Source organism: Mus caroli, unplaced genomic scaffold (assembly GCF_978045245.1).
Source record: "Mus caroli unplaced genomic scaffold, Mus_caroli_1 scaffold_20, whole genome shotgun sequence".
In the NCBI taxonomy this organism is placed as follows: Eukaryota; Metazoa; Chordata; class Mammalia; order Rodentia; family Muridae; genus Mus; species Mus caroli.
In genome coordinates, this window is record NW_028227275.1 from 19,119,605 (window position 1) to 19,146,437 (window position 26,833).

Consider the following 26,833-nt stretch of genomic DNA (forward strand, 5'->3'; position numbering starts at 1 on the left):
ACTGGGCCTGGCTGGTTCACGCACTGCCACAGGAGGTGTGCAAAGCCCACCCACAGCCCACCCTGGGCAACATGAAAGACCTGAATAGCACTAGGAGACCTGGCAAAACCATAAGCATGGGGCCTTTTATTGACAATTCTCCACAGAGTTCCTGTCTACTGCTCTACAGTATAAATACGCAGAGGTGAGCATCTCTCATCAGGACAAAAGAGTACACCTCAACTGCTTGGTCCCCACTGCCAAACCCTCAGTGCTCTACTGCTGTGTGTGTGGCCTATCAGCAAGGAGGACTTCAGATGGTTCAGGTGTGGGCACCACGCCCATGACTGGGCAGCAGAAACAGTTCCTGAAGATCAGCTCCAAGGGCAGTCCATGACTGTGGAAGGGTCTCAGGCAGAAGCCCCTCGTCTTCTTCATCCTACCCTGTGCTGCATGCTCTCAGGAACCATGAAATAAATAAATAAATACTCTGAAAAAGCTCTAGGGGAGGGGGCCTGAGCCAGCTCATGGCTTAAGAAAAGGCGCAGCATCCCCTTGGCAAGTCAGATGGAACATAAAACCGGCCATGTGACCAACCCTATCCTACAATGCAATCTCTACTCCAGGAACAGCCCTGAAATCCGGGCAGTCCTACACTTCCCTGGACCTCAAAGGCTTTCCTTCAGTCTCTCTGCTCCACTCACCTGGCCACATGCTCCATGAGATAAGGGTTAGAGATATGTGGCAGTGGGAGAAAGGTGGGGTGCCCTAGACTCAGAGCAGGATGGAGGAGTGATGTGAGGGTCCTGTAGCCACCCAGCAGGGATGAGGACACCAGAGAACCATGGGAATTAAGATTCTGTAGGCAGAGCTTCCCCATCCTGCCATCCACTTGACACTGAAGGACTTAAGCAGCGCCCTCACATCCCCTCTCCTCTGGGCTCCTGGGAACGCCAGTCCTGAGGCTATTCAAAAGGCAAAGGCAGGCAGGCCATGGCGCTCTAAGTCCCCTCGCAGGCTCTCTGGGGCTGAGAGACTGCCAAGTACCCAACAGGGAAGAACCTCTTTTCCAACCTCAAGTCTCTTGGATCCTAAGGTCTAGCCAGCCTGACCTTGACGACCAGAGCCCAGATGAGAGCAGGCTGTGCTCAATTCTGCCCTCTGGTGGACACTCCCTCGCTAGCCCTGAGTTAACAGGGTATAGGATAGAGCAGAACCAAGAGCCAGGACCCAAGGGGCTCCTCTCCCCCTGGGCCTTAGAGCATCACCAGCCCAGCTGGAGGCAGCAGGAGAAGGGCAGGAAGGACCTAGCTGTCAGGTTACATTTGCCCAGCACAGGCCTCAGAGGCCCAGAGTTGGGACAGTAGGGTCACTGCTGGCCCCAGGACAGTTGGAGCCTGGCTTCTCTCCTCATTTGCTCAGGGTCTGATTGCAGGAGGCGCACACACACACAGTCTCTCTCTGGGCTTCAGGAGCTGGAAAGAAAGAAAAACTCGGTGAGACAGTTCTTTGTACCCTTAAGGCTCAAGGTGCCAAGTACTGAATTAGCCTCCCCAGTCCTGAGACAGACCACCCACGGCCCGGCCCACACCCTCCCTGACCCAGCTCCCTCCCTCAGACACGCTGGGGAACTGTGGCTCTGACGCCAACAGCAGGCCTCTCCCAGGTGTTCTATGCATTGGAAATTCTTCTGGCATCAACAAAATAAAATACCAGAGGAAATTTTCCCTAAACGTTTTAACAGTGGTTAAAAATCTCTGGGTGGTAAGATTACAGGATCATTTTTCTCTTCCTTTCTTCTTTATAATAACCTCAAAACTTTATAGTTAGCAAGCATGTGCTACTTGTAAGATTGGCAGAAAAAAGCCTTGCCCCACACTGCAGCACATCACAGGGCAGGAAGTTATCACCGCAGTTATCAAAAGCACAAATACACATCCATGCTCCTGTATGTGCACACTCATGCTCCTGTATGTGCACGCCCATGCTCCTGTATGTGCACGCCCATGCTCCTGTATGTGCACTCTCATGCTCCTGTATGTGCACACTCATGCTCCTGTATGTGCACACTCATGCTCCTGTATGTGCACACTCATGCTCCTGTTTGTGCACTCTCATGCTCCTGTATGTGCACACTCATGCTCCTGTATGTGCACACTCATGCTCCTGTATGTGCACACTCATGCTCCTGTATGTGCACACTCATGCTCCTGTATGTGCACACTCATGCTCCTGTTTGTGCACTCTCATGCTCCTGTATGTGCACGCCCATGCTCCTGTATGTGCACTCTCATGCTCCTGTATGTGCACACTCATGCTCCTGTATGTGCACACTCATGCTCCTGTATGTGCACACTCATGCTCCTGTATGTGCACACTCATGCTCCTGTATGTGCACACTCATGCTCCTGTTTGTGCACACTCATGCTCCTGTATGTGCACACTCATGCTCCTGTTTGTGCACTCTCATGCTCCTGTTTGTGCATACTCATGCTCCTGTATGTGCACACTCATGCTCCTGTATGTGCACACTCATGCTCCTGTATGTGCACACTCATGCTCCTGTATGTGCATACCCATGCTCCTGTTTGTGCACTCTCATGCTCCTGTATGTGCACTCATGCTCCTGTATGTGCACACTCATGCTCCTGTATGTGCACACTCATGCTCCTGTATGTGCACACTCATGCTCCTGTATGTGCACACTCATGCTCCTGTTTGTGCACTCTCATGCTCCTGTATGTGCACGCCCATGCTCCTGTATGTGCACGCCCATGCTCCTGTATGTACACACTCACGCTTCCTACGTGTGCACACTCATGCTTCCTGCGTTTGCACATCCATGCTCTCTTCTGCCCGTCCCCGACCTCCCTGTCAGGAACATAGGGGCAGGGGAGGACTTCCTTCTGCTCATCTACAGGTTTTATTTACAACAAACATACACAGCATTTAGAAAAGGAAGAGAAGTTACTTTGATTCTGTTAAAAATGAACCTGGGGTAATGAAATAAGATTCAACCAGGTGGTCTCCTCTGGGAGGAAAGAGGAGACTCAGGGAGCTGTCTTGCTCTGTGCAGGGCCGCCTCAGTCCTTCCCACAGGCCGCCTCTCTGGCCTCCTCACTGCCCCGCTCACCTGTGGCTCCCATAGAGGACCTGGGCACCTTGAAGGAGCAGCACCGCGAGCAGAAGCTGTTCCCACAGTTGCTGCAGCTCCGCTGTAGACGGGAACAACAGTGTCAGATGGAGCCCACCCTCAGGCACCTGACACCCCAGTGCTCCCTCCAATTCTATACAACTAAGAGGGGCCTCAGTGGGTGGGATGAGACAGGACAAAACAGCCAACAGAAGGCTGATAAGGGTGTGGGCCTTAGCAAACAGAGGGCACTGGTCCTGTGACTCGAATGAGGGCTTAGACTCTATTGCTGACTCTCCTCAAGTCGTGCATCAGCCCCAGTCACAGCACACTGCCCCAGCAAACACCAGCAGACTCACCCTCTTCTTCAGCACGGAGAAGGTGGCGGCACAGCCTGCACAGTTCCCTGAGAGACAAAGGCAGCAGCTGAGCTACGATCCAGCCCAGGTCACTCAACCCAAATTGTTCCTGACTCTAACTGGGCCACTCAGGACCCAGCCAGGCACAGCCCAGCATCTTAGCTGGGTGCAGAGAGCAATATGTGTATTTAAAATAAGTAAAGGCGCCAGCTCCTCAGAGCAGCTTTCACCAAGCTACACACAGATCGAGTCCTTGCACACTCCCAACACCAAGTGCCACACACACTCACAAGCTTGGCAGATAATCAAGGAACACCCAGAGAATCTCCCCACTGAAATCTAGCCAAGCCAACATGGACCTGGACCCCAGCATCCTCAATGAAGCCTACTAGATGTGACCCTTTCATAATGTCTCCTTCCAAACATCTGTCCACAGCGAGGGACAGATATGCCTCCAAGAAACACAAACTCCTCCTTTCTGTCATCAGAAGATCCCAAGAGAAAGCTTGAAACAGGGCACCTTCCAACATGACATGAAGGGCAGGCTCTCAAGCACTGGGGGCAAGCAGCAACACAAGCCTTCCTAAGCCACAAGTACAGGGAGACGGAGGAGCTTCAGACTGTGGCAGAGCAGCCAGAGCAGCTCGGGTGACGACTGGCAGTTGGGGCGGATGGAGGAGAGATGAGAGATGGGTTCTGGGGCCTGCTATGACCTTGCAGGCAGCAGGCAGCAGCAGACAGAACAACTGTGCTCCTGGGTAACATGTTTGCCCGTGACAGTCCCAAAGTTCCTTCCTAGTCAGCCAGGATTGCCCACAGCTCTTGCTAAAAGACGCTCCCTGGGATCAAGGATAATAGACTATGGAGCCAGGGGAGCAAGGCTGAGGTATCTGAGGTAAACATCCCTTTGCTGTTGGACCTCTCACAGCCATGTAAAGGACAGAGAGAACACAAACTCCAGGATGCTAGCGGGATAAGAAAACATGCTCACTGACTATGGCTCCTCCGCCAAGAACAGAGGAAAGCACCCTATTCAGCATGGTGACAGAACACTGGACAGGACAAAGAGCCCATGTCCAAGAGCTCCTCAGAAGTAGACGGAGAGCCAGGGCTACACAGTCCCCATGCACATCTAGGTTGAAAGCTGACATCAGATCACACAGTGACAGAGAACAGTCCTGCTCCTCCCAAGCCTAGCCACTCTGCCCATTCTCAGCCACATTCTTATACTCATCCCCCTCGACTCACCACCTAGTGACCCTACTGTGAAGAGAGAAGGGCAGGGCAGGACCCACCAGGGCAGTGATCGCTAGGACAGGGGTGCCTGGACCCTTGGTAGCTCCACCAAGACTCACGTGGAGGCTCCAGAGGAAGCCCTCATCTCATCCCTCCCAAAGACCCACGTCATCTACTGACAGCCAGAATGGAAGGTCCCCTAAAGTTCATATATTGAATCCTAATCCCCAGGCAATGGTATCACAAAGTGGGGCCTTTAGTGAGTGACTGGCAGAGCACTCATGAGTGAGAACACTGCTCTTATAATGGAGGCCCTGGACAGCACTTTGTCATGTCTCCCTGAGGAGCCAGCAAAAGGGTGCCATCTATTACCCGGACCCAGTTGTGCTGGCACAACTTAGACCTCAGTTTCAGCAATGGTGAGAAATGACATTTGCTTCATCTATGAAGCACGCAGCATGGTGTATTTTCTTATGGCAGTCTGGAAGGACTAAGAGAGATCTCAGAGCAGCCTACCCAAGGCTGATCTGGGAACCTGGACCCAGGGGCCAACATCTTGGAAGCAGAATGTCACACCTGCCCTCAAGGTAGAGAACAGGCCCTACTAACAAAGGAACATAGGCACTGTAGCAAGGGGGAGAGGCAGGGAAGAGCCAAAAAGGCCGCCCTCAGACACCTATATGGCCTCTGCCTATCCAGGTGAGGAGAATCTGACCCAAAAACCCAGGTCTGAAGACAGGACTAACACTATACAAGGCACTCCTAAACATCAGAGCTAAGAGAAGTCACAGGACAGATGAGGTGGCAAACAGGACCCAGAGTGGAATCCGATGACCTGCAGTTGAAGCCCAGCTCCCCCTGTGAGATAAAGCTCTTAGGTGACCTCAGGTTACCCCTCTGCAAAACAGGAACTTCTCACTGCCTCTACTTACAATGCACAAAGACAAAATGTCACTTGCTGGACCAACAGCAGTAACCCCTTTGCATTTGGAACCTCTCGACCCATCTGCTCCTGGGCCCAGAGCCTGTCTCGCCCTATCCCATCCACCAGAGAAATGAGAGTGAGCTTATGAAAGGACCTGAGCCTGCCTGTCTACCAAAGCCAATAGTCAACAAAGGTAAAAGGAATTCTGTGTACCTAGGGATATGAACACAGACACAAACAGCAGGCCTAGGACATCTAATCCTGAAAAGACAACCACACTAGTAAGGGGCAAGAAGGCAAGCCACAGAGGCCCCTCAAGTTCCTGAAGATAAATCCATGGATTTCCCCTCCCTCCACAGACTTAGAGCTCACTAAACACTGAAACACACAATCCGAGGCCATAGTGACTCTCAGTAAGCAGCTACTCCAGGCTCTCACCAGGACTTTAGCTGGCTCTGCTCTCAGGGCCAAATCAAAGCCAGGGTCCCAACCTGGGCTCAGAGTCAAACACACCCTTCAAGATCTTGACCTACCCACAACCCTAAGAAAAGACTAGCTTACCAAACTACAACTTTGGCTAGAAGTGCCCGAAAAAAAACTACCATGCCCAGAAGAAGGTGCCCTTCACTGCATAAAGCCAGACCACAAAGACCAGGATGGGCTCTCGGGCATCCAGAAGCCCAACCAGCACCTCCCACATAAACAGCACCCAGTACGAAGAGGCAGGCAGGACCTGTGCTGACTTGGCATACACCATCATAAAATCCACAACTCAACCACCACTACTCTTTCAGAAGGGTAAAACCTGAGGCATAATTTGCCCAAGGACACTAGTTGAGCTACAATTAGCAGTCACTCTATAGCCTCAGAACCACAGCTCTCTGCAGCCTGGGCCTATGAGCACCTTGTCTTCCTGTCAACTGATATTCAATGAGAGGAAGACATGAAGAGACCACTCACTCCACACTCATACTTCCAAGACATGTTTATTTCCCAAGGTTCCACAGAGAGCTTTACCAGTGCCCACAAATCTTGGATTCTGTCCCTGTGGCCCAGATGTTCCCCCCACTCCACGAGTCCCACCAGCCCTAACACCATATCCCCACCTCCAAACCATTTCTTTGGCCATACCGAAGTTATTGGTTGGGTAACGCTTGCGGAGCCGCTCCGTAAGCCGGGACACCTTACTGCGCAGCACCTCATTCTTGCTGAGGAATCCATTGTCCTGCAGGGTCAGCTCATCCTCTGCTGGGCACGGGGTGCCCTCTTCATCCTCCTATGAGAACAGCCTATTCCACTCTGCCCGTCACCTACAACATCCCAGGCCCTGCATGCGAAGGCACCTGGGCATGGTGGGCCCCACCAAGTGTGGCACAGCTAACTCAGCAGGGCTCAGCCTGCCCAGCCCGGCCCCATCCCTTTCACCCTGCTCCTACTTACCAGCACCACCAGGTGGGTCTCCTGCCTCCCAGGGTGCAGGGAAGAAGAAGAAGAAAAAGAAGAAGAAACAAAGAGATAGCAGGAAGGGAGAAACAGGAGGGGGCAGGGGAACAGCTGTGCCTGCTGAGCTCTAAGCACGTCCCGCAAGGGGACATCAACAGGCGTGCTCTCAGAGGAAGCCGACGCTACTCCTGCAGGCCATCATACAGTTCAACAGAACAGGTAAGAAAGGAAGCACCCTAACAGCAGCTAAGTGTCGGGCTAAGTCTCCCTTAGTTCCACAGATTACAGAGCAAAGGATAAACCAGGGCTGGAGATACAAATGTGTTCCTTACTTGGGTCATAAAGAAAAGGCTTGAAACCCCCACCATAGCACCGCACCCTCTCCAGACTCATAGCCTACACCATTCTCAACCCGAGGAAGTCTATAGCACTCACAAATAAAATGGCAGAAGAGGCAGGCCTGGGAGGAGGAAGTCAGCTGTGCATCCAGGGCCTAGTTACATTCACAAGACTCTTGTTCCGCAAACAACCTCCCCCTTTCCAGGGGGACATAAGTGACAAGCAGCAGTGGCACAGGGACAACAGTCAGAGGCTCAGTAAGCAGAGGGCAGGGAGTGCAGGACAACTCGAGAACTGCAGCATATGAGATACCTACGTTCACTTATTATGTTTGTACATGTGTGTGCCACAGAACACGGATGAAGGGCAGAGGACAACTTTCCAGTGTCAGTTCCCTTCTGCAAGGAACTGCTACAAGGTAGGTTGTGGGAATCAAACTCAGGTCGCAGGCTTAGCAACCGGCACTTCTCCCCACTGAGCCATCTTGCTAGCCCATGTGACTTATCTAACAGGAGACGATGGCCCTCGGCTATAGTGGCTGCTGCAGACTCAGAGACACTAGGAAAGTTTCAAGGGTACATTTTCTATCTAAATTTCTAACTAAAATTTGCCCTGTTTTATCCACTGGCTCAAAGGATTCTTTTTTTAAAGTATACAAGCCAAATAAAACACATCTTCAAACTACCAGTCTAAATCACTGTCTTAATCAAGGTTGCTGAACTTTCCCTGAACTAGTGCTTGGCCATGTAACCACTCTCCCCAACCTCCCAAGGGGACATCTATGGACCTTAGTACACAGAAAGGCCAAGACACAAGGCCGGACCTTCCGCAAACATACCCCTGACATCATGACCTCCAACCCAGGTGACAAACCACCAACACCCAACAGTGGCTTGCAACAAGCCAGCAGTGCCAGCCCTGCCTGGGCATCCAGGACAGATGAGGGTAGAAGGAGCCAGTGGTACTGTTTCAACCAGTGAGTTCTAGCTCAGCGAGTTCTGGCCCCCCATGTGGATGTTAGAAAAACACAGACACACACACACAACTCTCATTCCACCCAATATCTGGCCTGGTCAGTAGAGAGGACTGGGAGAGGGCCACCCACCTCAATTGCATCTTTGAACTCCTCATCTGGCTCAGCCTCCTCAGCTTCCTCCACACTGCCTGGCGTGAGGTCCTAGGAAGAAAGATTCTCTGGCAAAATGGAGGAAGATTGGCAATCGTGGTCCCTATAGTAGAGAGCCATCTGCTGAGAGCCAGTGGCTAGGCTCCAAAACCCTAGATCCCACCCCCATGAAAACTGCATAGCTGCAAGAAAGATGAAAATTACACCAAGGAGGACCCTCCAACTCCACAGGCCAGGCCACAGAACAAGGCACTGCTGGACCAACAGTAGCCAACAACCAAGCCCTACCTTCTAGCTAAAAGCCTCTGGCACTCACTCTGTGTCTAGCCTTCTGTCCTGCCACAGGGAATATCTCAGCCCCATTCTTACGGCACACCCCACAGGGCACCTAAAGAGGCACTGGACATGGAGAAGCCCCTCACTGGCAGGCAGAAGCCCCTCAGCTCTGGCCCAGAAGCTGTGCCTCATAAACACATCGCTAAGAACAAGAGGGAGGGAAAGGCCCTCGCAGACAGGCAACAGGCCCTGCCAGTGGGGAGGCACTCACCTCCGTGGGTGTAGGGGCAGGTGAGCTGTCCAGCAGGCCCCTCCCTCCGGCCCCCTGTAGTGCTGAGCTCTCACAGGCACACTCTTCCTGCTGGGGGTTCATCCGCCTCTGCAGACAGGCCCTGTACTCACACACCACTGCCAAGGGGATGCAAAACAGGGTTGGAGGTGATAGGACACAGTGAGTGGTGTGCTGGAGCACGCCACACCTTTAATCTTAAAAAACTCTAGGAAGAATTCCCCAGACAGAGACACAGTAAGTGGTGCTCTGGAAGTCTTCTCCATCACACCTGCCCCAGGCTACAAAGAGTCGGCCAGTGATCCAGTTCAGCGAGTGCTCCATAAACTAAGGACAGAAAGAGGAGACAAAGCAAGCAACCATCCAGGCACAGGCCTCCCCAGACTGCCCAGCATCCAGAAGCCAGACAGCAGACGCAGGGGTCACACAGAGATGTGGCAGCTAATCTAGCTGGCCCCAGTGCAGGAGTAGGTAGCAATTTAGGGAAAAGATCCCTTCCTTATCTTCTAGAAGATACCGTATCAATAAGAGTGATGTATCTGTCTTAAAAGGGAAAGGTGACCCCTCTAAAGGCAGCCACCTTAGAGAACTGTCAGCCCCCAACCTCAGCACACTTCCAGAGATCTAGCAGCAGCCCTCCCAGAGACAGAGTGAGAAGCTGCCCCCTGGTGGCAAGCACAGCAAACAGACAGGAGCAGGAAAGCTAAACAGGACCCACCCAGCTGTCGGGCTGGGCTCTCGGAGCTTACCTCGGAAGAAGTCCCCATTTCCCAGAAAGAGTGTGCTATTTAACAGGGCGAGGACCCAGCAGAGCGGCAGCAGGTAGAGCATGCACACCATGCCCAGAAGAGCGCCATAGAACCTGGGTGAACACAAAGTCCAATGTCAGTCAGAAGGGAAATGGTGGGGAGCACCCTGGTGAGACACAGCTCTGCCACAAACTGACAAGACCAGCCAAGCAAACCAGTGTAGAACAGCTGTGAAAGCACACAGAAGTACCACATCGCTGGCTTCCATCAAGTGAGACCAGTGAAGCTACACTGTGTCTCAAGTGGGAGCCCACATTCTGGCTCCAGGGTCTGGGCTCTGAAGTCTAGACACAGGCTTGGGCCTGAAACCTGAAACTGGCACTTGTCTCTATGGCAAGTGCCTTAGTTCTCAAGCATTACTTCATTCATCTACACAGCGAAAGTTAAAACAGCAGCTACTTCACGGGGTCACTAGAAAGAGTAAGACAATAACAGGAACTTCTGAGCACGGGCACAAAGTAAAGCCTGGATAGACCTAGTTAGAGTCATTATTGACATAGGAAAACCTCATTCATTTATGCAGTACTCTTATCTTTTAAGTTAATTCCTGAAAATTTAAAAGAATTAAAACTAAAGTCCAATAAAATGTTCACTGTAGGGCTAGTAATGAAACAGAACACTTTCATAAATTTCAGTCATTCACAATCCACATTATAATTCCAAAGACATTGTTGTAACCACTTATGATGTAATTAGTCAAGAGAAAGAAATCTCATATACAGGCTAGAGAGGTGGCTCATTGGCCTGGGACACTTTTGGCTCTTGCAGAAGACCACAGTTTGATTAGCAGCAACTACAACCTATTATATATATTATTACAGTACTGTTACTGTTTATCTTTTTAAAGGGCACCTAAGCAACCATTTAGAGCTCAAAAGCATATGTGCAGACCCACACCCTAGAGACGTGCAGTACTCTTCTCCTGAAGTAGGTGGGGCAGAAGCCTTTTCAAGGCATTGGCTTCACTGGAAACAGAAGGGATCCACTCTCAACTACTACAGGATGGCAGGGTAGAAAAGAAGGGGCCTACTCACTGTGAGGACACCACGGGGTTCTCCCAGTGAAGTACACGGTAGGCTGACTCACAGGTATAACACAGGCGGGCCAAGAAGGCTTCCAGTTGGATCAAGCTGCAGACACAGGAGCTTCTGTGAGTGGACAGTCCCTGCTCCCTCCAAACCAACCTAGTCACAAATTCAGGAGTACAGAAGCTACAAGAAAGTGGAACTTGGGTTCACAAGCATAGCCAGTCAGCAGTGGTCACCATCTGTAAATACTGCTAAGGGATAAGATGGCCTGGCAAAGATGCTCCAATCCATTCCAACCCCCTTGGGAGAACCTGCTGAAGTGAAGCAGCTCAGGTCCCTGCTATTATTGTTATTATTATTATTATCATTAATATTATTTTATTACAATTGGGAGGCACTACTTTTCTACCACCAAAAGGCCCAGAAACACAGCTGCTTCTAGAGCTGAGAAGGGATAGTGTAAGACAAGTGTGAATATTCTGTTGTGCCATACAGTAAGGTGGCACAGAAAAATGACGGGGATATGATGGAAGAACACAAAACCAGTTCAAAGTGGTCCCAGTGGCCAACCCACAACACTCCAAAATGGAAGGAAGGGCTGTGATAGATCAGACCCCACTGAGTGAAATAAGAATCTATGCATTCATACTGATAACAAATGAGAACCACATTTCCTCACTGCAGAATGCCAGAAGATAAATGCAAACGGAATGGTAAGCAGAGAGCTACCTCAGCCATCCCAGGAAGAAAATGATGTGGGAAGACCCGCCAATGGCTTTTACAGCACCTAAGTGAATGCTAACGAGGAACAAGATATTCCAGTCTCAAAGTCTCTCCACAGATTACTACGAACCAAGGGGAAACAAACCTTAAGCAAGTGCCCAAAGTTAGTGTTTCCTGACCTCATTTGGCTCTGATATGGACTATGATACTCCACTTTTAGTCCTGTTCAAAATGTATCCCTTCAGTCTAACAAGAAGGCAAACAACACAGCGAGCTTGTGCTGTATCAAGTATGTCAGGTCTCACCCCAGAACTGCTCACCCCAGATGAACAGAACACAGGTTATGAGGGCTGAGGTGCTTGGCAGGCAAGGTCTTGGATTGAATCTTAGCACTACAGGGAAGGAACAAACCTTCAATGTAATACATGATCCTAGATCGGATTCTGAACCAAGGGAAATCAATATAAAAACATCATCAATACAGCTGGCAAATGTGATTATGGACTACATAGCAGACAACAGTACTGATATATCAATATAAATGTCCTAATTCTGAGCGTTCTGCTGGGAATACATAGACAATGTCCTTGATCTCAGGAAATAAATGCTCAATGTTTGCAGTAAACAGAAAGGGTGTTGGAAGACAGAGGCAGACAGACCTCTGTGAGTTCGAGGCCAGCCTGGTCTACAGAGCAAGTTCCAGGACAGCCAGGGCTACACAGAGAAACCCTATCTCGGAAAACAGAAAAGTTTCTTTTTATGGGTGGAGGGGGCAGGTGTGAGATCCCCAGACACCTGAAGCTCCCTCACTCCCATGACTCGGGGCTCTGACATCACCACTACTAGATGTCAAAAGCCTCCACGGAGCCTGATCCAAGGAAAGGCTCAGGAAATGCCCGCTGCCCCTGATGTTGACACACTTAACATTCCCAGCAGTCTTAGCACTGCTTCCTCAAAGTGCCAGCCACGTCATGTTTAGTATGGTAATGATAACTGACACTGAACAATTCCTGGGTACTCCACACTCAAGCCATCTTCACAAGCACTTTCTGAGTAAGCCAAGCACTATGTCTGACAGATGAGGGACCAGAGACATAAAAAATTGAGCTCTCCAACACTGCACAGAAGTGGAAGAGGTAGGGCTGAAGCCCTGCACAGGCTTGCAAAGGCGGTACCTAAGCAAGACCCCTCTTGGTGTCTCTGGGGGAAAGAGCATAGCTGTGGAAGTAGCTGAATCTGGAGTCTCAGTCACAGCTCCCTAAGCCTCTGCCTTCCTCTGTAAGTGGAGGATAATAACAGCGTCTCTGCTCAGGACCGGTAACGAGATTAAGTCGAGTGCAGCCTGTGGCATAGGTAGTCTGTAGTGTGGCACTGGCTCGATCCCAAACATTCCTGGCCTCCCTGCAATACTTACAAGCTCTTCACCTCAGCAACAGCCTCAGGGCGGGAAAGGTGCACTCGGGAAAGGCGAACTCTCTGCAGGTCTTCCTGCCTTATGCTGTGGTATTTCCTCCGCATCAGCTCCGACTCTGGCAGTTGTCCCCGGCACACCTCCTGAAGGTAGCCCAGTAGGGCAGGCACCGAAATCATCAAGGCACCCATGGAGTACCATGCACCTAAGAGATCAAAACTGCTACAATTCAAACAGTCAATGAGGCCCGGGAGCCTGCCCACTGACGCCCACATGCATGCTTCCTCACCCACTCTAGGCCCTGCTCAGAGGCCTGATGTGATCACACTGTGGGTGAGAAGACTCCAGATCTCCCGCTCTATGGCCTGCTCACCCCAGCTCTGGTTTCCCTCACTGACCTTGTCCCACACCATGGACTGTGGCTGTCTCTCTCACTGTCTCCTCTGAGGAAGTCAGCTCTAACCTATGAGCACAGAGGAACTCCAGCCTTGTTTAGCACATTAAGAACTGTCTCAGGAGCTGGAGAGACGGTTTAGTGGTTAAAAGTATGGGCTGCTCTGCCACCTGGGCTTCACTTCTGCCACCCACACGGTGGCTTACCACCGTCTGTAAATCCAGTTCAGAGGATCCAACGCCTTCTTCTGGCCTACACACACACTGTGCATACACAGTACACAGACATACATGTAGGCAAGATATCCATAAACTAAAATAGAAAATGCCACAACACACAGAATAGCTGTTCACATCTGCAGTCTGGGTGCAGCTGGAAGTTCCCCAATGATAGAAATGTAGCCCTCTCTTCCACTAAGGCAGACTGGAAGCCTTTTCTTTGGCTTTGAGGATAACATAGGGGTCCTGAGAATTGAGGATTGATAATGAGGCAGAGACAAACTCAAAGCAGAAATGTCTCCTCTGTAACACAATATTGAAATCCTAGGAGATATAATCAAAGAAAAATCCAACTAAGAAAAATAAAGCTGGGGGCTGGAGAGATGGCTCAGAGGTTAAGAGCACCCGACTGCTCTTCCGAAGGTCCTGAGTTCAATTCCCGGCAACCACATGATGGCTTACAATCATCCGTAATGAGATCTGGCGCCCTCTTCTGGAGTGTCTGAAGACAGCTACAGTGTACTTATAATAAATAAATATTAAAAAAAAAAAAAAAAAAGCTGGCTATAACGGTGGTTACATTTGTAGCCCCAGAATCTGAGAGGCTGAGGCAGGAGAATAGGTACTTCCAGGCAAACTTGGGCTATGTGGTAAATTTAAGGAAAGCCTGGGCTACACAGAGAATCCCTGCCTCAAAAAAAGAAAATCTAAAAATATATGATCTTGTATGAACTGGTGAAATTTTCAACCCACTGATTCCGTACGTCCACAGAAAACAGAAGATACTAAGAAGTGTGTGTGTGTGTGTGTGTGTGTGTGTGTGAGAGAGAGAGAGAGAGAGAGAGAAATTGATTTAAGAACACATAAAGGACTAGTTCCTCAGAACATCCTGCCCTGGAGCCTTCACTCAGCTCCTGGAGGGGAAGGGATGGGCAGTGCTTTATCTACAAGTACCTGACAATTCCAACCCTGAAAGGTCTGGATTACAGCATACATTACAGAAGTCCTTAGAAGACACTGTCACCCAGGACATCTACAGTCACCACCTAGACACACATCTTCCTCGTAGCTTTGTGTGGGTGCCTCTCCCCACTGCTGGTGGCCACCCAGCACATCGAGGCTCAATTGCTGAACCAGAGAAAATGACAGATATGGGGAAAAAAAAAAAATCTCCTCCTCTCCTCCTCCTGATCCCATTACCCCGTGTCATGTTGACAAACGACCCTTAAATTAGGTAGGAAAGCAAAATGGAAAGGTGGATGTACCACAAAGGGAGCAAGCAGTACACAGACTGCAGCCATAGTGTGCTGGCTACAATCTGTGTAAGGCACTGAGCTGAGCTCTACACACACACACACACACACACACACACACACACACACACGAGCTCTCATCTCATGATGTCAATGAGAAAAGACTGTTGCTATCCTCCCTTCAGAGATAAGGAAGATAGTCTCCATCGATGGGCTACATCATGTGCCCAAAGTCACACAGAGCTTGTGTTCCAACATCAAACAGACCTAGGAAGAAGCAAACGGGCAAAGAGGTAGTCCCTCCCACTGAGCCCACCTCAGGGCTCTTCCCCCACATTCATTTGAAAAAACACATTGGCCTCAAGAAGTAGTTCTTACCCTCATTCAAAGTGAGGAACAAGATGTTGAGGCCCAGGCAAGTCAGCAAGGAACACAAAGGCATCTGCCACCTACAACACAGAAAGTTCTGATCACAAGACAGCCATTCCTCCAGCCTCAAGGAGGCCTGGCAGTGCAGACAGCCCAATCTGGAGAAGAGAAGACAAAAAACCCAGGAGAAATGCACATGAGTCGATCTGTAAGACAGGAGGTTAGCAGAGGAACAAAGTGGACACACAGTAGCCCTGGGGGGACCACACTAGAGGACCCACAGAACTTTCTTCCAGAGGGAAGAGGCTTTCTAACGTCTGTTGAGAAACCTGGTCACTGCTGCTTCCCGTGTTTTGTAAGGCTCTCTCTCTCTCTCACACACACAAGGGCACTGAGTAAGAAGGTTCTTCTTTTAGCAGGTTCCCTTATCCTATTTCACAGTTTCCTAAGACCATATCAACACACCCCCAGGCCACTTGCTGGACTGCAGAAAACAACAGATATGGGGAAAAAACAAAACCTTCTAAGTTCCCCAGTCTACCATTTGCACAAAAACTCAACAGGGACAAGGAGCAGCAGTACACGCCTTAAATCCCAGCACTCAGGAGAGACAGGTGAGTGGTTCTCTGTGAGTTCCAGGACAGCCAGGGCTACACAGAGAAACCCTGTGTAGAAAAACCAACCAACATAAAAGTACTCATCAGCACAGAAGGTGAGAAAGAGCAGCATGGACTTCCTCCCACCCATTACTTTCTCTCTCTACTTCTACAATCTGAGAATTTATCATACTTTGTTTTAAGTATATAATCATTCAAAAGGATAAAAATACTACCTACTATACTATACTAACACTGAAGGATTGGAAATTTAGTTCAGTGATAGAGCACTTCTAGCAAGCACAGGGTCCTGAGCTAAGAAGTGGGGGGTGGAGGGGGAGAGGAGAAACCCCAACATGAGCATGAAATGCTGTTGCCACACAGAAAACACAACCAGTGTGAACTGAAAAGAGATGCAGTCCCCACCACACACCACCACCAAATGTCAATACTCAAGTCCCCAACGAGAGGAGAAAGAAGTGAGTCGGCTCTCCTAGGACAAGACAGTGCTGCTGGCTTGGCTGTGGAAAGGGACATCTTTATATTTAATACAAGCACAGATGCAGATCACAGTGTGGAGGCCCTCGCCTGTCATCCCAGCATGGGGAGGCAGAGGCAGGAGGGTCAGGTGTTCAGGGTCAGCCACAGTCACAGTTAGTTGGAGGTCAGTATGGGCTACATAAGACCCTGTCTCATAGTAAAAATAAAGTAAAATAAAAAGAAGCAAGCTAAGAAAAAAGAAGACAGTAATAATGAAGCCACTGATATCCTCTCCTCAGTCAATATACACACGGTGACATCAGAGGAGTGAAACAAGGACCAAAAAAATAACCACATCCACTGCCGGCAAACAATGCATTCAGAACTGACATGATTTTCTGTTTAGAAGTTAATTGCTATATTTTGTGTGTGCACAAATGTGCACCAATGTGTGCACATGTGGAGGTCAGAGGACAGTTTACGGAGTCAGTTCTCTCCCTCTATTGTGTAGCTTCTGGGATTGAATTCAAGCCCTTAGGCTTGGAATCAAGAGCCTTACCCAGTGAGCCATCTTGCCTGCTCATAAGTGTATTTCCTATGTTTTAATTTTTAAAATCTACAACTACTAAGTCAACTAGTTAATATGGGACTTTTACTTTGTGCATGTGTCTAATCACTCTCCACCTTATTATTTTTTTTAAAGATTTATTTATTTTATGTGTGAGTACGCTATTGCTGTCTTCAGACACACTAGAAGAGGGCATCCGATCCCATTACAGAGCCACCTTGTGGTTGCTGGGAATTGAACTCAGGACCTCTGGAAGAGCAGTCAGTGCTCTTAACCACTGAGCCATCTCTCCAGCCCTCCACCTTATGTTTTGAAGACAGGGTCTCAACTGAACCCTGAGCTCACCAACTCAGCCAGGCTACCTCATCAGGAAGTTCCCAGAGTCCTCTGGTCTCCACCTCCCCAGGCGCACAGCACTACACCTGGCTTTTTATGTAGGTGCTGAGATCCAAAACTAGGTAATCTCACTTGTGCGGCAAGCGCTTTACCAAATGAACCATCTCCCCAGCCTGGGCTCTTAGCTTCTGCTGAAGATTATGAGGAAGTCTTTCTCATCAAGTCAAACACATTTCACCAAGTCACAGAACCACAGGTGGTTGGCATTATGGTAAAAGTAAAATAACACACACACACACATTTAAAAAAAAAAAGAAAGTAAGAAAGGTCTAGCTCCACCCTGTTTGAGAAGTGAGACCATCACGCTGCCAGTGAAGGCACTCTCCTCTCTCCTTCAAAGCCATCCTCCTGTCCTAACGCCTTTACTGACAATTTGATCCTGGGAGACCCACAAAGTGGAGCAGCTGATCCTAGAAGAGCCTTAAAATTTTACTGTGGCTCCAGACCCAATAGCCAAACTCCAAGATTAGGTCCCTCTTCAGTCAAACTCTCTTTACTAAAAAAAGAACAATCAAAAGAATAAACTAATCTGACAGCCACTTTCACAGACCAGTGATCCCTCTGCCAGCATCCAGAGACTCCAGCTGCGGGGAGCTCCCCCTCCATCCAGCGCCACACTGCTCTCCGAATATCCTCAGACCTCTGATTCCAGATCATGGAAAACCTTAAAGTCAGTGTGCCAAGAAGCACTTTTCTCTGTCAGCAGAGAAAAGGAGAATAGGGGATATGTAACTTGGGTGCTTTGCCTGAAATGGGCAAAACAGAGGGGACAGACAGACAGACAGGGTAAGAATGGCAGAATGCACAGCCACAGCTCTCTAGGAAAGTCAAAGTTCATGGGCTAAGGAAAGTGAGAAAGGCCTCTCCTCCTTCCTATGTCCTGCACTCAGAGCACACGGATCTCACAGCAGATAGCACAGCTGTGAGCACTCACTCTCATCTCTAGACTCTGCCATACAGTCACAAGGGGTGGGTGAGACTGTACGGTCTTGTCAAGGAATACTACTAAGTGATGTACCAGGTTTGTTTAGCCTGGGAGCTCAAAGAAAAAAATCCTAATTAGAAGTGGTCCCCTACTTCTAGACTGAAACAAGGATATAGACTCAACAGCACCCTTCAAGGTAACCCAGTCCACTCCTCCAGCCTCCTACCATCTTCTTTGGCAACCAAAGCAGCTGCATGTCTTTAAAACAATCTGATGGGAACTAGAGGCTTGTTTATCATGAATAAGCATGCCAGAACACACAATTTTGTTTGCAGCTTCAGGGAACCCTTAAACCTGTCCACAGGTTCCAACTTAAGAACCTACTCTGGGCCGGGCGTGGTGGCGCACGCCTTTAATCCCAGCACTCGGGAGGCGGAGGCAGGCGGATTTCTGAGTTCGAGGACAGCCTGGTCTACAAAGTGAGCTCCAGGACAGCCAGGGCTATACAGAGAAACCCTGTCTCGAAAAAAACAAAAACAAAAAAAAAAAAAGAACCTACTCTGAGCTGGTGAGATGGCTCAGCAGGTAAAGATGCTTGCAGCCAAGCTTGCAGGCCTGAATCTCATCTCTGAGACCCATGTGATAGAAGGAGAGAGTCAACTTCTCCAAGTTGTCCTCTGATGTATACACATACACAACTCTCCCCTCTTCTGCTTTGGACACAAATTTTATGTGATTCTTGGGAGTCATGCCACATTAAGGACACAATATTTCCTTTAGAAAAGAAAGTCTTGGGCTGGCAAGATGGCTCAGTGGTTAAGAGCGCCGACTGCTCTTCCGAAGGTCCCGAGTTCAAATCCCAGCAACCACATGGTGGCTCACAACCATCCATAATGAAATCTGATGCCCTCTTCTGGAGTGTCTGAGGACAGCTACAGTGTACTTACATATAATAAATAAATAAATCTTTAAAAAAAAAAAAAAAGAAAGTCTTTAGCTTGAATAAGTCCAGATTTTAGTCTAACTTTCCAGTTAAAGAGCTACACACAGCTAACCAGACAATTCTTAGAAGGAAATTCTGTAGGACAGTGAGCCCAGTCACTTCAGCAAGCCAGTACATTAAACAAGAGCCTGGTATAGTTTGAAAAGATTTATAGGAGATAATAACCACATGAAATGCAGTGCCAGATAGGAACCTGACAGGAGATGCAAAACAAGTGCCCATGACATCCTTGGAAAAAAAAATAGAAAAGTGGGAACTCACCAGAGAAAGATATCAAAAAATTACTTTTAATTCAGTATAACATTATTTTGATAATATCAAAGGCCTTTATAAAAAACCATAAACTGCCGGGAGTGGTGGTGCACGCCTTTAATCCCGGCACTTGGGAGGCAGAGGCAGGCGGATTTCTGAGATCGAGGACAGCCTGGTCTACAAAGTGAGTTCTAGGACAGCCAGGGCTATACAGAGAAACCCTGTCTCGGAAAAACAAAAAAGCAAAAAGAACAAAAAAACAAAAAAAACAAAACCATAAAGTTAAGTAATCAGAAGTGCAAAGCCATTTATTTGCAATTTAGGCTTTTTGTTTTGCTCTTGGGGGGGGGGGGTATTTTTTTGAGTCAAGGTGTTATATAGCTCAGGCTGGCCCCAAACTTGCTATGAAGCTACAGCTACTTTGATGCTTCTGATGCTCCTATCTCTACCTCCTAAGTCCTGGGATCACAGGCATATTCCCAGATAAAATACTTTTTAACATAAATCAAGGCAGGAGTTGAAGAGATGGTTCATTGGTTAAGATGCAGGCTCAGCTCCTAGCACCCCCACAGAGGCTCACAACTATCTGTAACTCCAGTTCCGGGTGACCTGACCACCTCTCCTGGCCGCTAAGGACACCAAACAAACATATGGTGCATATAAATATATACAGACAATACAGCCGCACACATAAAATCTAAAACGAAGATAAATCACTTAAGGAAAAAAAAAAAACATTTTAATGTAAAAAAAACCAGGCTAGGCATAGTGGCGTATGCCCTTAATCCCAGCACTCCAGATAGTGGCAGACAGACCTCTGTGAGTTCCCGGCCAGTCAGGGATATAATGAGACCATAGCTCAGAAAACAAAAACATGTTTAAAGCAAGTTGGTCCCAGTTCTTGTAAGTCTGCAACAGAATGCTTGTAAGTCTGAGAGCAGCCTGCACTATGAGTTTCAGACTAGCCTGTGCTATATACAGTGAGACACTATCTCAACAACGAAAGGAAAGGAAGCTAGAAGAAAATTACTGAGGATGAAAAAAATGAAGCAAAAATAGAAAAAAAAAATTGAAAACCATAATCCCAAGCAACAGTGAAAATGGCATCTCGTTTTTTCAAAGGTATTTGTGGTCGAGTTTGTTTAAAATTATAACTTGATGGTAAGATAGCTTAGCCAGCTGGGCAGTGGTGGCACACGCCTTTAATTCCAGCACTTGGGAGGCAGAGGCAGGAGGATTTCTAAGTTTGAGGCCAGCCTGGTCTACAGAGTGAGTGCCAAGACAGCCAGGGTCACACAGAGAAACCCTGTCTCGAAAAAAAAAAAAAAAAAAAAAAAACCAACAACAAAATAGCTTAGCCAGTAAAGTGCTTGCTGCCAAGCCTGTGCCTGTCCCTAGAATCCACCCTGGAAGGAGAGCTAACTCCCAAAAGCTGCCCTCTGACCTGCACACAATGCCACGTGCATACAAAATAATAAAAATCAAGATTTTAATATTAATTACATTAATATTCAGAGAGAAAAGGGAAAAAAATCCCTACATCTGCTCTAAGCTATACTAGGCCAGTGTCCAAGGCTTTCCGGCAGTCCCTAAGAGGAGCTTATCCAACTACAGAGTCCTAATGAAGACCAAGTGGTTCTCAGTTCCCACCTTCCCTGCATAGAGCTGGAACACAAGTAGACCCGAATACACCTAAAGGTCACACAACAAGTCTCCCCAGAACTAGTCATCGCTAGAGCAGAAAGGATCGCCCAACTACTGCCTAGCTGGCCAGAACTGCTGAAGACCAGGGAGACAGGAGAGCCCAGAGGAAGAAAAAAAGGAACCCTAAAGTCTGTACCTTAGCAAGTATCGAACACCGTCCCCTGCATCCTTCAGGGGTTCCAGGTAGATCTCCAGCCTCTTGTAGGACAGGACCAGGTTGAAGAGATCAAACGCTGCTGACTTGGTAGGGGCAGGTGAACACTCAGAGAGAACCTCAGGCATCCCGCTGGGGCTCGCCTCCGGCCCACTCAGCTCCCGATCTGAAGTCTGCATTCTGTAATCATAAATCCCTACACTCACGATGCACTTCCAGACTACAACACATTTCCCCCTTGCATTACAGTTCGTGTGGTTCCTAAGAGTAACTGTGAGAGGTGAACGCGAATACCCATCTCACACTGCAAGAAATTTTATTCCTACTGAAGTAGGAAGTAGCAGGGTGAAGGTGGTGTCTTAGCTATAAAGCCTATTACTCTTCATGAGCCCCTCCAACGCTCCTTTCCCTCACAGACCTTTCAAGAGCATATAAACCATTAATAACCAGGTTGTTGAAGGAAGGCAGTAGGTAATCCCAAGAGAAAAGATGTCCTGTGACATCTTTCTCCTATCTTTAGCTCCTCCTTCAGGTGTCAGGGTAAGGGGGACCATCTTGTCCTGGGAAGTCTTTATGAACGCGCCAGTGTACACTGGGAGACCCTTACCAGGGCTCCCAGAGGTTCATGAATTTTTCCTAACAACACTCTTAACCCTGGCTCTCATTCATCACTTGAAAAGGGGTCGACTGGACCCCAAACTCTCGACAGGACGAGCTAGGGAGAAAGGGAACCCGGGCAAGCGCGAGACAGGCTTAGCAGGTCAGGGCCGACAGAGGCCTCGACCACCAGCCCGTCTGAGGCCGCGCAGGGCAGGCCACGCCTAAGGTCGCTGTGCCTGCAGGTGGCGGCCCACACCCGGTGGGAGGGCCAGGCTCCGTAAATAAATACAGTGAGGCTGGGGCGTCACGGTCGTCACCTACCCGGACGCTATCCCAGGAAAGGGAGAGACAGGGACGGCCAAGGGGACAGAAGGGCCACCAAGCCCCGGAGCGGTCCCTCAGGCCAGGCCCGCCCCACCCCACGCCGCGCCACCTCCCACCGACGCTCCGAAGTCGCAGGTCCACCCGGGAGCCGTCTGCCCCTCCACCGCCGTCGCTTCCGGGACGCGATTCACTCTGCGGTGGCGCGCCCGTGACGTCACCGCGCCCGTCCCGCCTTGGGTCCGGCCTCCGGGCTTAGCTCCTCCCACCCAAGCGCAGGTGAGCAAGCGCGTTGATACTGCGCCTGCGCACTTTTCCCTCCTTGGCTAATTTCTGGTTAACCATGTTCCTGCCACTCAAGAGATGACTCACTTAATGCCCGGGAGTCCTAGGACCTGGGAGCCAGCCTAGCTCCGGAACATTACAGCAAGGACAGTTCGAGAGACTAGTGTGGTGACACACTTCTTGTAACCACAGCCTTTTGGTTTCTGAGGCTGGAGTATTGCTAGTTCAAGGCCAGCCTTGGCTATGGGAGCTTCTGGCTCAAAAAAAAAAAAAAGGTGGAGTGGAGAAGGATGAAAAAGAAAGAAAATGTGAATAGAAGCTCTGAGAACCTAGGGAAGGCAGAAAACACATCTTGTATGTCAGGTGCCTATGGGTAGTGCCATTTTAACGGTGAGAGAGCCCCTGGCTTGCTGCAGGAAGACACAGCAGCACAGAAACCAGCTGTCTGCTATAGTGCTTGCCGTTTGCTAAAAAGAAGATGGGAGCTGGGGGGGGGGGAGCAGAGAACGCAGAGACAAACTGTACACAACACTGAAGTCTCTCTAGTAGTATCAGTAATTTCGAGGGTTACAACATTAGCAGAGACAGAACGGTGGTCAGTAGTTGCTGTGTTCAAGGTCCTGTGCAGGCCGTTCCTAGCTCTATCCTCTTCACATCTTGTGACCCAGCTGTTGTCCCTTAAAACACACCTCCCATGGGTTTCCATTTAACCAGCAGGCAGGCAGTACACTAAGCTTTTTGTGCACATTATCTTATCTGTTCCTCCTTCAATAACCCTATCGGGGTTGTCACCATTTCACAGATGAGGAGTTGTAGTCATGGTAAGTAACTTCTTTAATGTCACAGCACATAAACTGCTTGGAACTGGGATTTGAGCCAAATACATCACTGGATGCCAGCAACCCCAGCCATACCACCACCCACACGAGGCTGCATCCACTGGCTTCATCTGTCCTGCTGTTCTCTTTCAGGTGCCTCAGTCTCAGCCAGCTGAACCCTCTTTGTTACCTGCAAGGGCCCTGGACTCCTGCCAAGTCCTAAGATTGCTTGTCACACCTGCCTGCCCCGATTCTTGCTTCCATCCAAACCCAAGCAAGCCATCGTAGCAGGAGTCAGCTGTGAGCAGCCTTCCCTAGCTGTTCAGCCGACAATGACCCCTCCTCTGAACTACCCAAAGCTTCACTGACATCTCGTCCAGCATCTCTTTTTTTAGAGAGACAGGCACGCCTGCTCTCCTCAGCCAGGACTCAGCTGCACTGGGAATCCAGGCTCTCCTCACTTCCTTCAGGCCGGTCACTGTCCCACAGGCTCTGAAATCTTTACTCTCGGTAATACCCCTTCTCCTGGAGACAAGATGCACAAGAAATTTCTTTACCTCCACTTTTGTTTTCTCCTCCGACTTGCCCGCTCTTCTGCTCATTCCTCACCCATTCAGCCCTCGCCAACTGTAATCCCATCTTCCTGAGTCACCTCTGCCTTTCTGGCTGCTACATCCAGCGAACATTTCCAGTCTTCCTTGCAGGAGCTCTCAGCAACACTGGACACTTCACTGTTCTTCCTTTCCCCACCTTAGCGTCCAGGAGACCACCTCTCTTGGCCTCCTACCCTCAAGGTCTCCTTTGGGTTTTTCTTCCCTTGAATGTCATCTATCTGCCACCTTCCTTGCTTCTAACCCTCCCTGGGGATTGCATTCACGTTCACATTCACCATCAGCTGTTAGCTAATGTCTCCAGAAGCTAGAGCACTGGCACATAGTATCTCTGCTATGAAAGGATAAAGGGCTTGCAAGATGTCCCATTAGGAGATGCTCACAGGATCTCTTACCACTGTATGTAAATTTGTAGTTACCTCAAAATGAAGTGCTGACGAATGTGAAAATGCTGTAAAGTCCTGCTTTGCAGGCCCAGCCTGAGGGAGGTGGGAGGATTCCACCTTGCATGAGTTACCTGGTTGCTTTTTCCAACTGTAGAGCAGGAATAATCACAAGAGCAACTTCACCGGGCGAAACTGAAGTGAGCTAAAGGATGGAAATTCCTTTGGTTTGGTTTGGTTTTTTGGTGGATTTGTTGTTTTGTTTGTTTGTTCGTCCATTTGTTGTCCTGGAACTCGCCCTATAGACTAGACTGGCCTCTGCTTCCTGAGGGTTGAGATTAAAGTCGTGCAGTGCCACCACCTGGCTCCTCAGCACGTTTTAAGTGCTCAAAATCTGTGGACTGGCAAAATGACTTGGTGGATAAAACACTTGCTGTACAAACCTGAAGAACTGAGTACAATCCCCCAGCCCCATGGTGAAGGAGAAGCAGTTCCCCAGAACTGTCCTCTTTCCTCCTCTCATGCACACATGCACAGCTGCAAACACACACACACACCACATAATAATTTTTTTTTTAACGTTAGTTGTGGGTGGGCACTGAGAAGCGGCTCATCAGTTAATAGCACTTGCTGCTCTTGCAGAGGACCTGGGGCTGGTTAGAGTTAGTGATGTAGACCCAGAGTTAATGAAATACTCTATTCAGTTGCTAGAGTATTTGCATAGCCCTAGGTTTGATCTCCAGCATCAACCCCAGGTACATGGCTGTAATCTCAGCACTTGGGAATGGGGGTAAGAGTATCAGGAGAAGAGGTCCATTCTCAGTTACATAGCTAGTTCAAGGCCAGGAGGAGGACAAGGAGACTCATCATCATTGTAGGAGGTCCAGAAGTCTAGAATGCCACACGTAATACCAAAGCTGTCTGCTGGAATCTACCTCCTCCTTTGGATGACTGTTCCCAGGGGCCCCCTTAGTCTCTCAAGCACGCAGCCTCTGCAGACCCCACTTCTCCCTCTTCTGACCCAGCTCATCCCTGAACCTACAGGGTCCATAGCCGCTCCCACTCTTCCCTCTTCCCTCCTGCACACACACCTTTACCCATTCCTCTGCTCACCTGAGACCATCTTCAAGGACACAGGGACACTCCCCCCGGACACGCCCCTGGGACACGCCCCGGGACACGCCCCCCAGGCGGGGGGGGCCTATTCAGCTCCACCAGAACCTGCTCCAGCTTTAACCACCTCCTACTCTTTTCACAGCTCAGCTCAGAGCTCACCTGGTCCCTTCAGGGAGTCTTCCCTCACACACCCCAGTGGGATAGGTGTCCGTCTGGCTTACTTCCCTGGGCTTGCCCAGTCCTGCACTTGGCACATGCAAAGTCGCTGCCTGTTTGCTTAATGGATCCTCTGCCTAGACTGAGGCTACCGGGAAAACTGGCTGGAGTAACTTCAATGCATCTAGCCTCTAGCACAACTATTCCCCAAGTGATTCATGCCTGTCAGTATCTCCCCATGGTCTGGGCACTCACGCACGCATCTTCCAGGTTTGTATGTTCTCGTTTCTTCCACTCTAAAGCCCAGTATAATATCTCTTCCCTTAAAATGGTGCATTGGGTCTGGGAGAAATAAGAAGTCTCACATTCGCCGGGCGGTGGTGGTGCACACCTTTAATCCCAGCACTTGGGAGGCAGAGGCAGGCGGATTTTTTAGTTTAAGGCCAGCCTGGTCTACAGAGTGAGTTCCAGGACAGCCAGGCCTACACAGAGAAACCCTGTCTCGGTAAAAAAAAAAAAAGAAGAAGAAGAAGAAGAAGAAGAAGAAGAAGAAGAAGAAGAAGAAGAAGAAGAAGAAGAAGAAGAAGAAGAAGAAGAAAGAGAGAAGAAGAAGAAGAAGAAGAAGAAGAAGAAGAAGAAGAAGAAGAAGAAGAAAAGAAAAAAAGAAAAAAAAAAGTCTCCAGGAGCTCTTAGTTCCATAGGAGGCACTAATTCGACTCAGAATACAACGCACTAGTTCCTCCAGTAAAAGTCTGAGCCTAGGGAAGAGTTAGAGTCTCCTGCCTCTGTTCCAGTCAGGTGTGGGAAAGCAGACCTGTGATCCCAGCGCACCACGGGCCATCCTGGGCTAAACAGCAAGATCCTGTCTCAAAGAAAATAAGGCCTCCCCACTTAGAGAAAAAAATTGCTTGTTTTGATGACCTAACCACCTGGCATTCTACCCTCAGTAACGCTCCCCAAAGGCAAATCCATTCTCTAGGCAACTTTCCCACCTGGGTCTGACCTGAGGCTGGCTGTGACTGGTGGCAGCGTTAATTATATTGATTGTTCCCTTCGGCTACTCTCGGATTGGGGAATATGATTCCCAAACTCCTAGGTTTTTTGGGGGGGACAAAGATCAGCGAATAAAAGAAGGCTCTAAAGACCAGAACAATG

General features: G+C 49.2%; 1 protein-coding gene across 5 annotated transcripts; it reads right to left on the reverse strand.

Moving 5' to 3' along the window:
- Positions 1–96: 96 nt before the first annotated feature.
- Positions 97–22,510, reverse strand: Zfyve27 (zinc finger FYVE-type containing 27). Of its 5 annotated transcripts, none has more exons than XM_029472672.2 (13): positions 22,310–22,510; positions 21,371–21,568; positions 15,320–15,390; positions 13,080–13,281; positions 10,949–11,044; positions 9,855–9,967; positions 9,088–9,224; positions 8,520–8,591; positions 7,073–7,093; positions 6,764–6,908; positions 3,472–3,518; positions 3,113–3,194; positions 97–1,454 (listed from the first exon to the last, which is right to left on the reverse strand). In XM_029472672.2, the coding sequence occupies exons 2-13, from the start codon at positions 21,565–21,567 to the stop codon at positions 1,390–1,392; spliced, it is 1,248 nt and encodes a 415-aa protein (XP_029328532.1). In that variant the 5' UTR covers position 21,568; positions 22,310–22,510; the 3' UTR covers positions 97–1,389. The 5 variants fall into 5 exon arrangements, with proteins under 5 accessions (XP_029328532.1, XP_085690334.1, XP_085690335.1 ...); XM_085834208.1 differs by having other exon boundaries at positions 15,320–15,468; XM_085834209.1 differs by having other exon boundaries at positions 15,320–15,468; positions 22,422–22,501.
- Between the last annotated feature and the right edge of the window lie 4,323 nt (positions 22,511–26,833).

Bases quoted from the DNA above. Each gene is read 5' to 3' on its own strand.
- Zfyve27 (XM_085834208.1), bottom strand. From the start codon at position 21,567: ATGCAGACTTCAGATCGGGAGCTGAGTGGGCCGGAGGCGAGCCCCAGC. The intron at 11,045-13,079 runs GTAAGTATTGCA...CTGTGTCTGCAG, and splicing joins GTTGCTGAGGTGAAGAGCTT to CTTGATCCAACTGGAAGCCT. The intron at 3,519-6,763 runs GTATGGCCAAAG...TTTGTCTCTCAG, and splicing joins TTACCCAACCAATAACTTCG to GGAACTGTGCAGGCTGTGCC.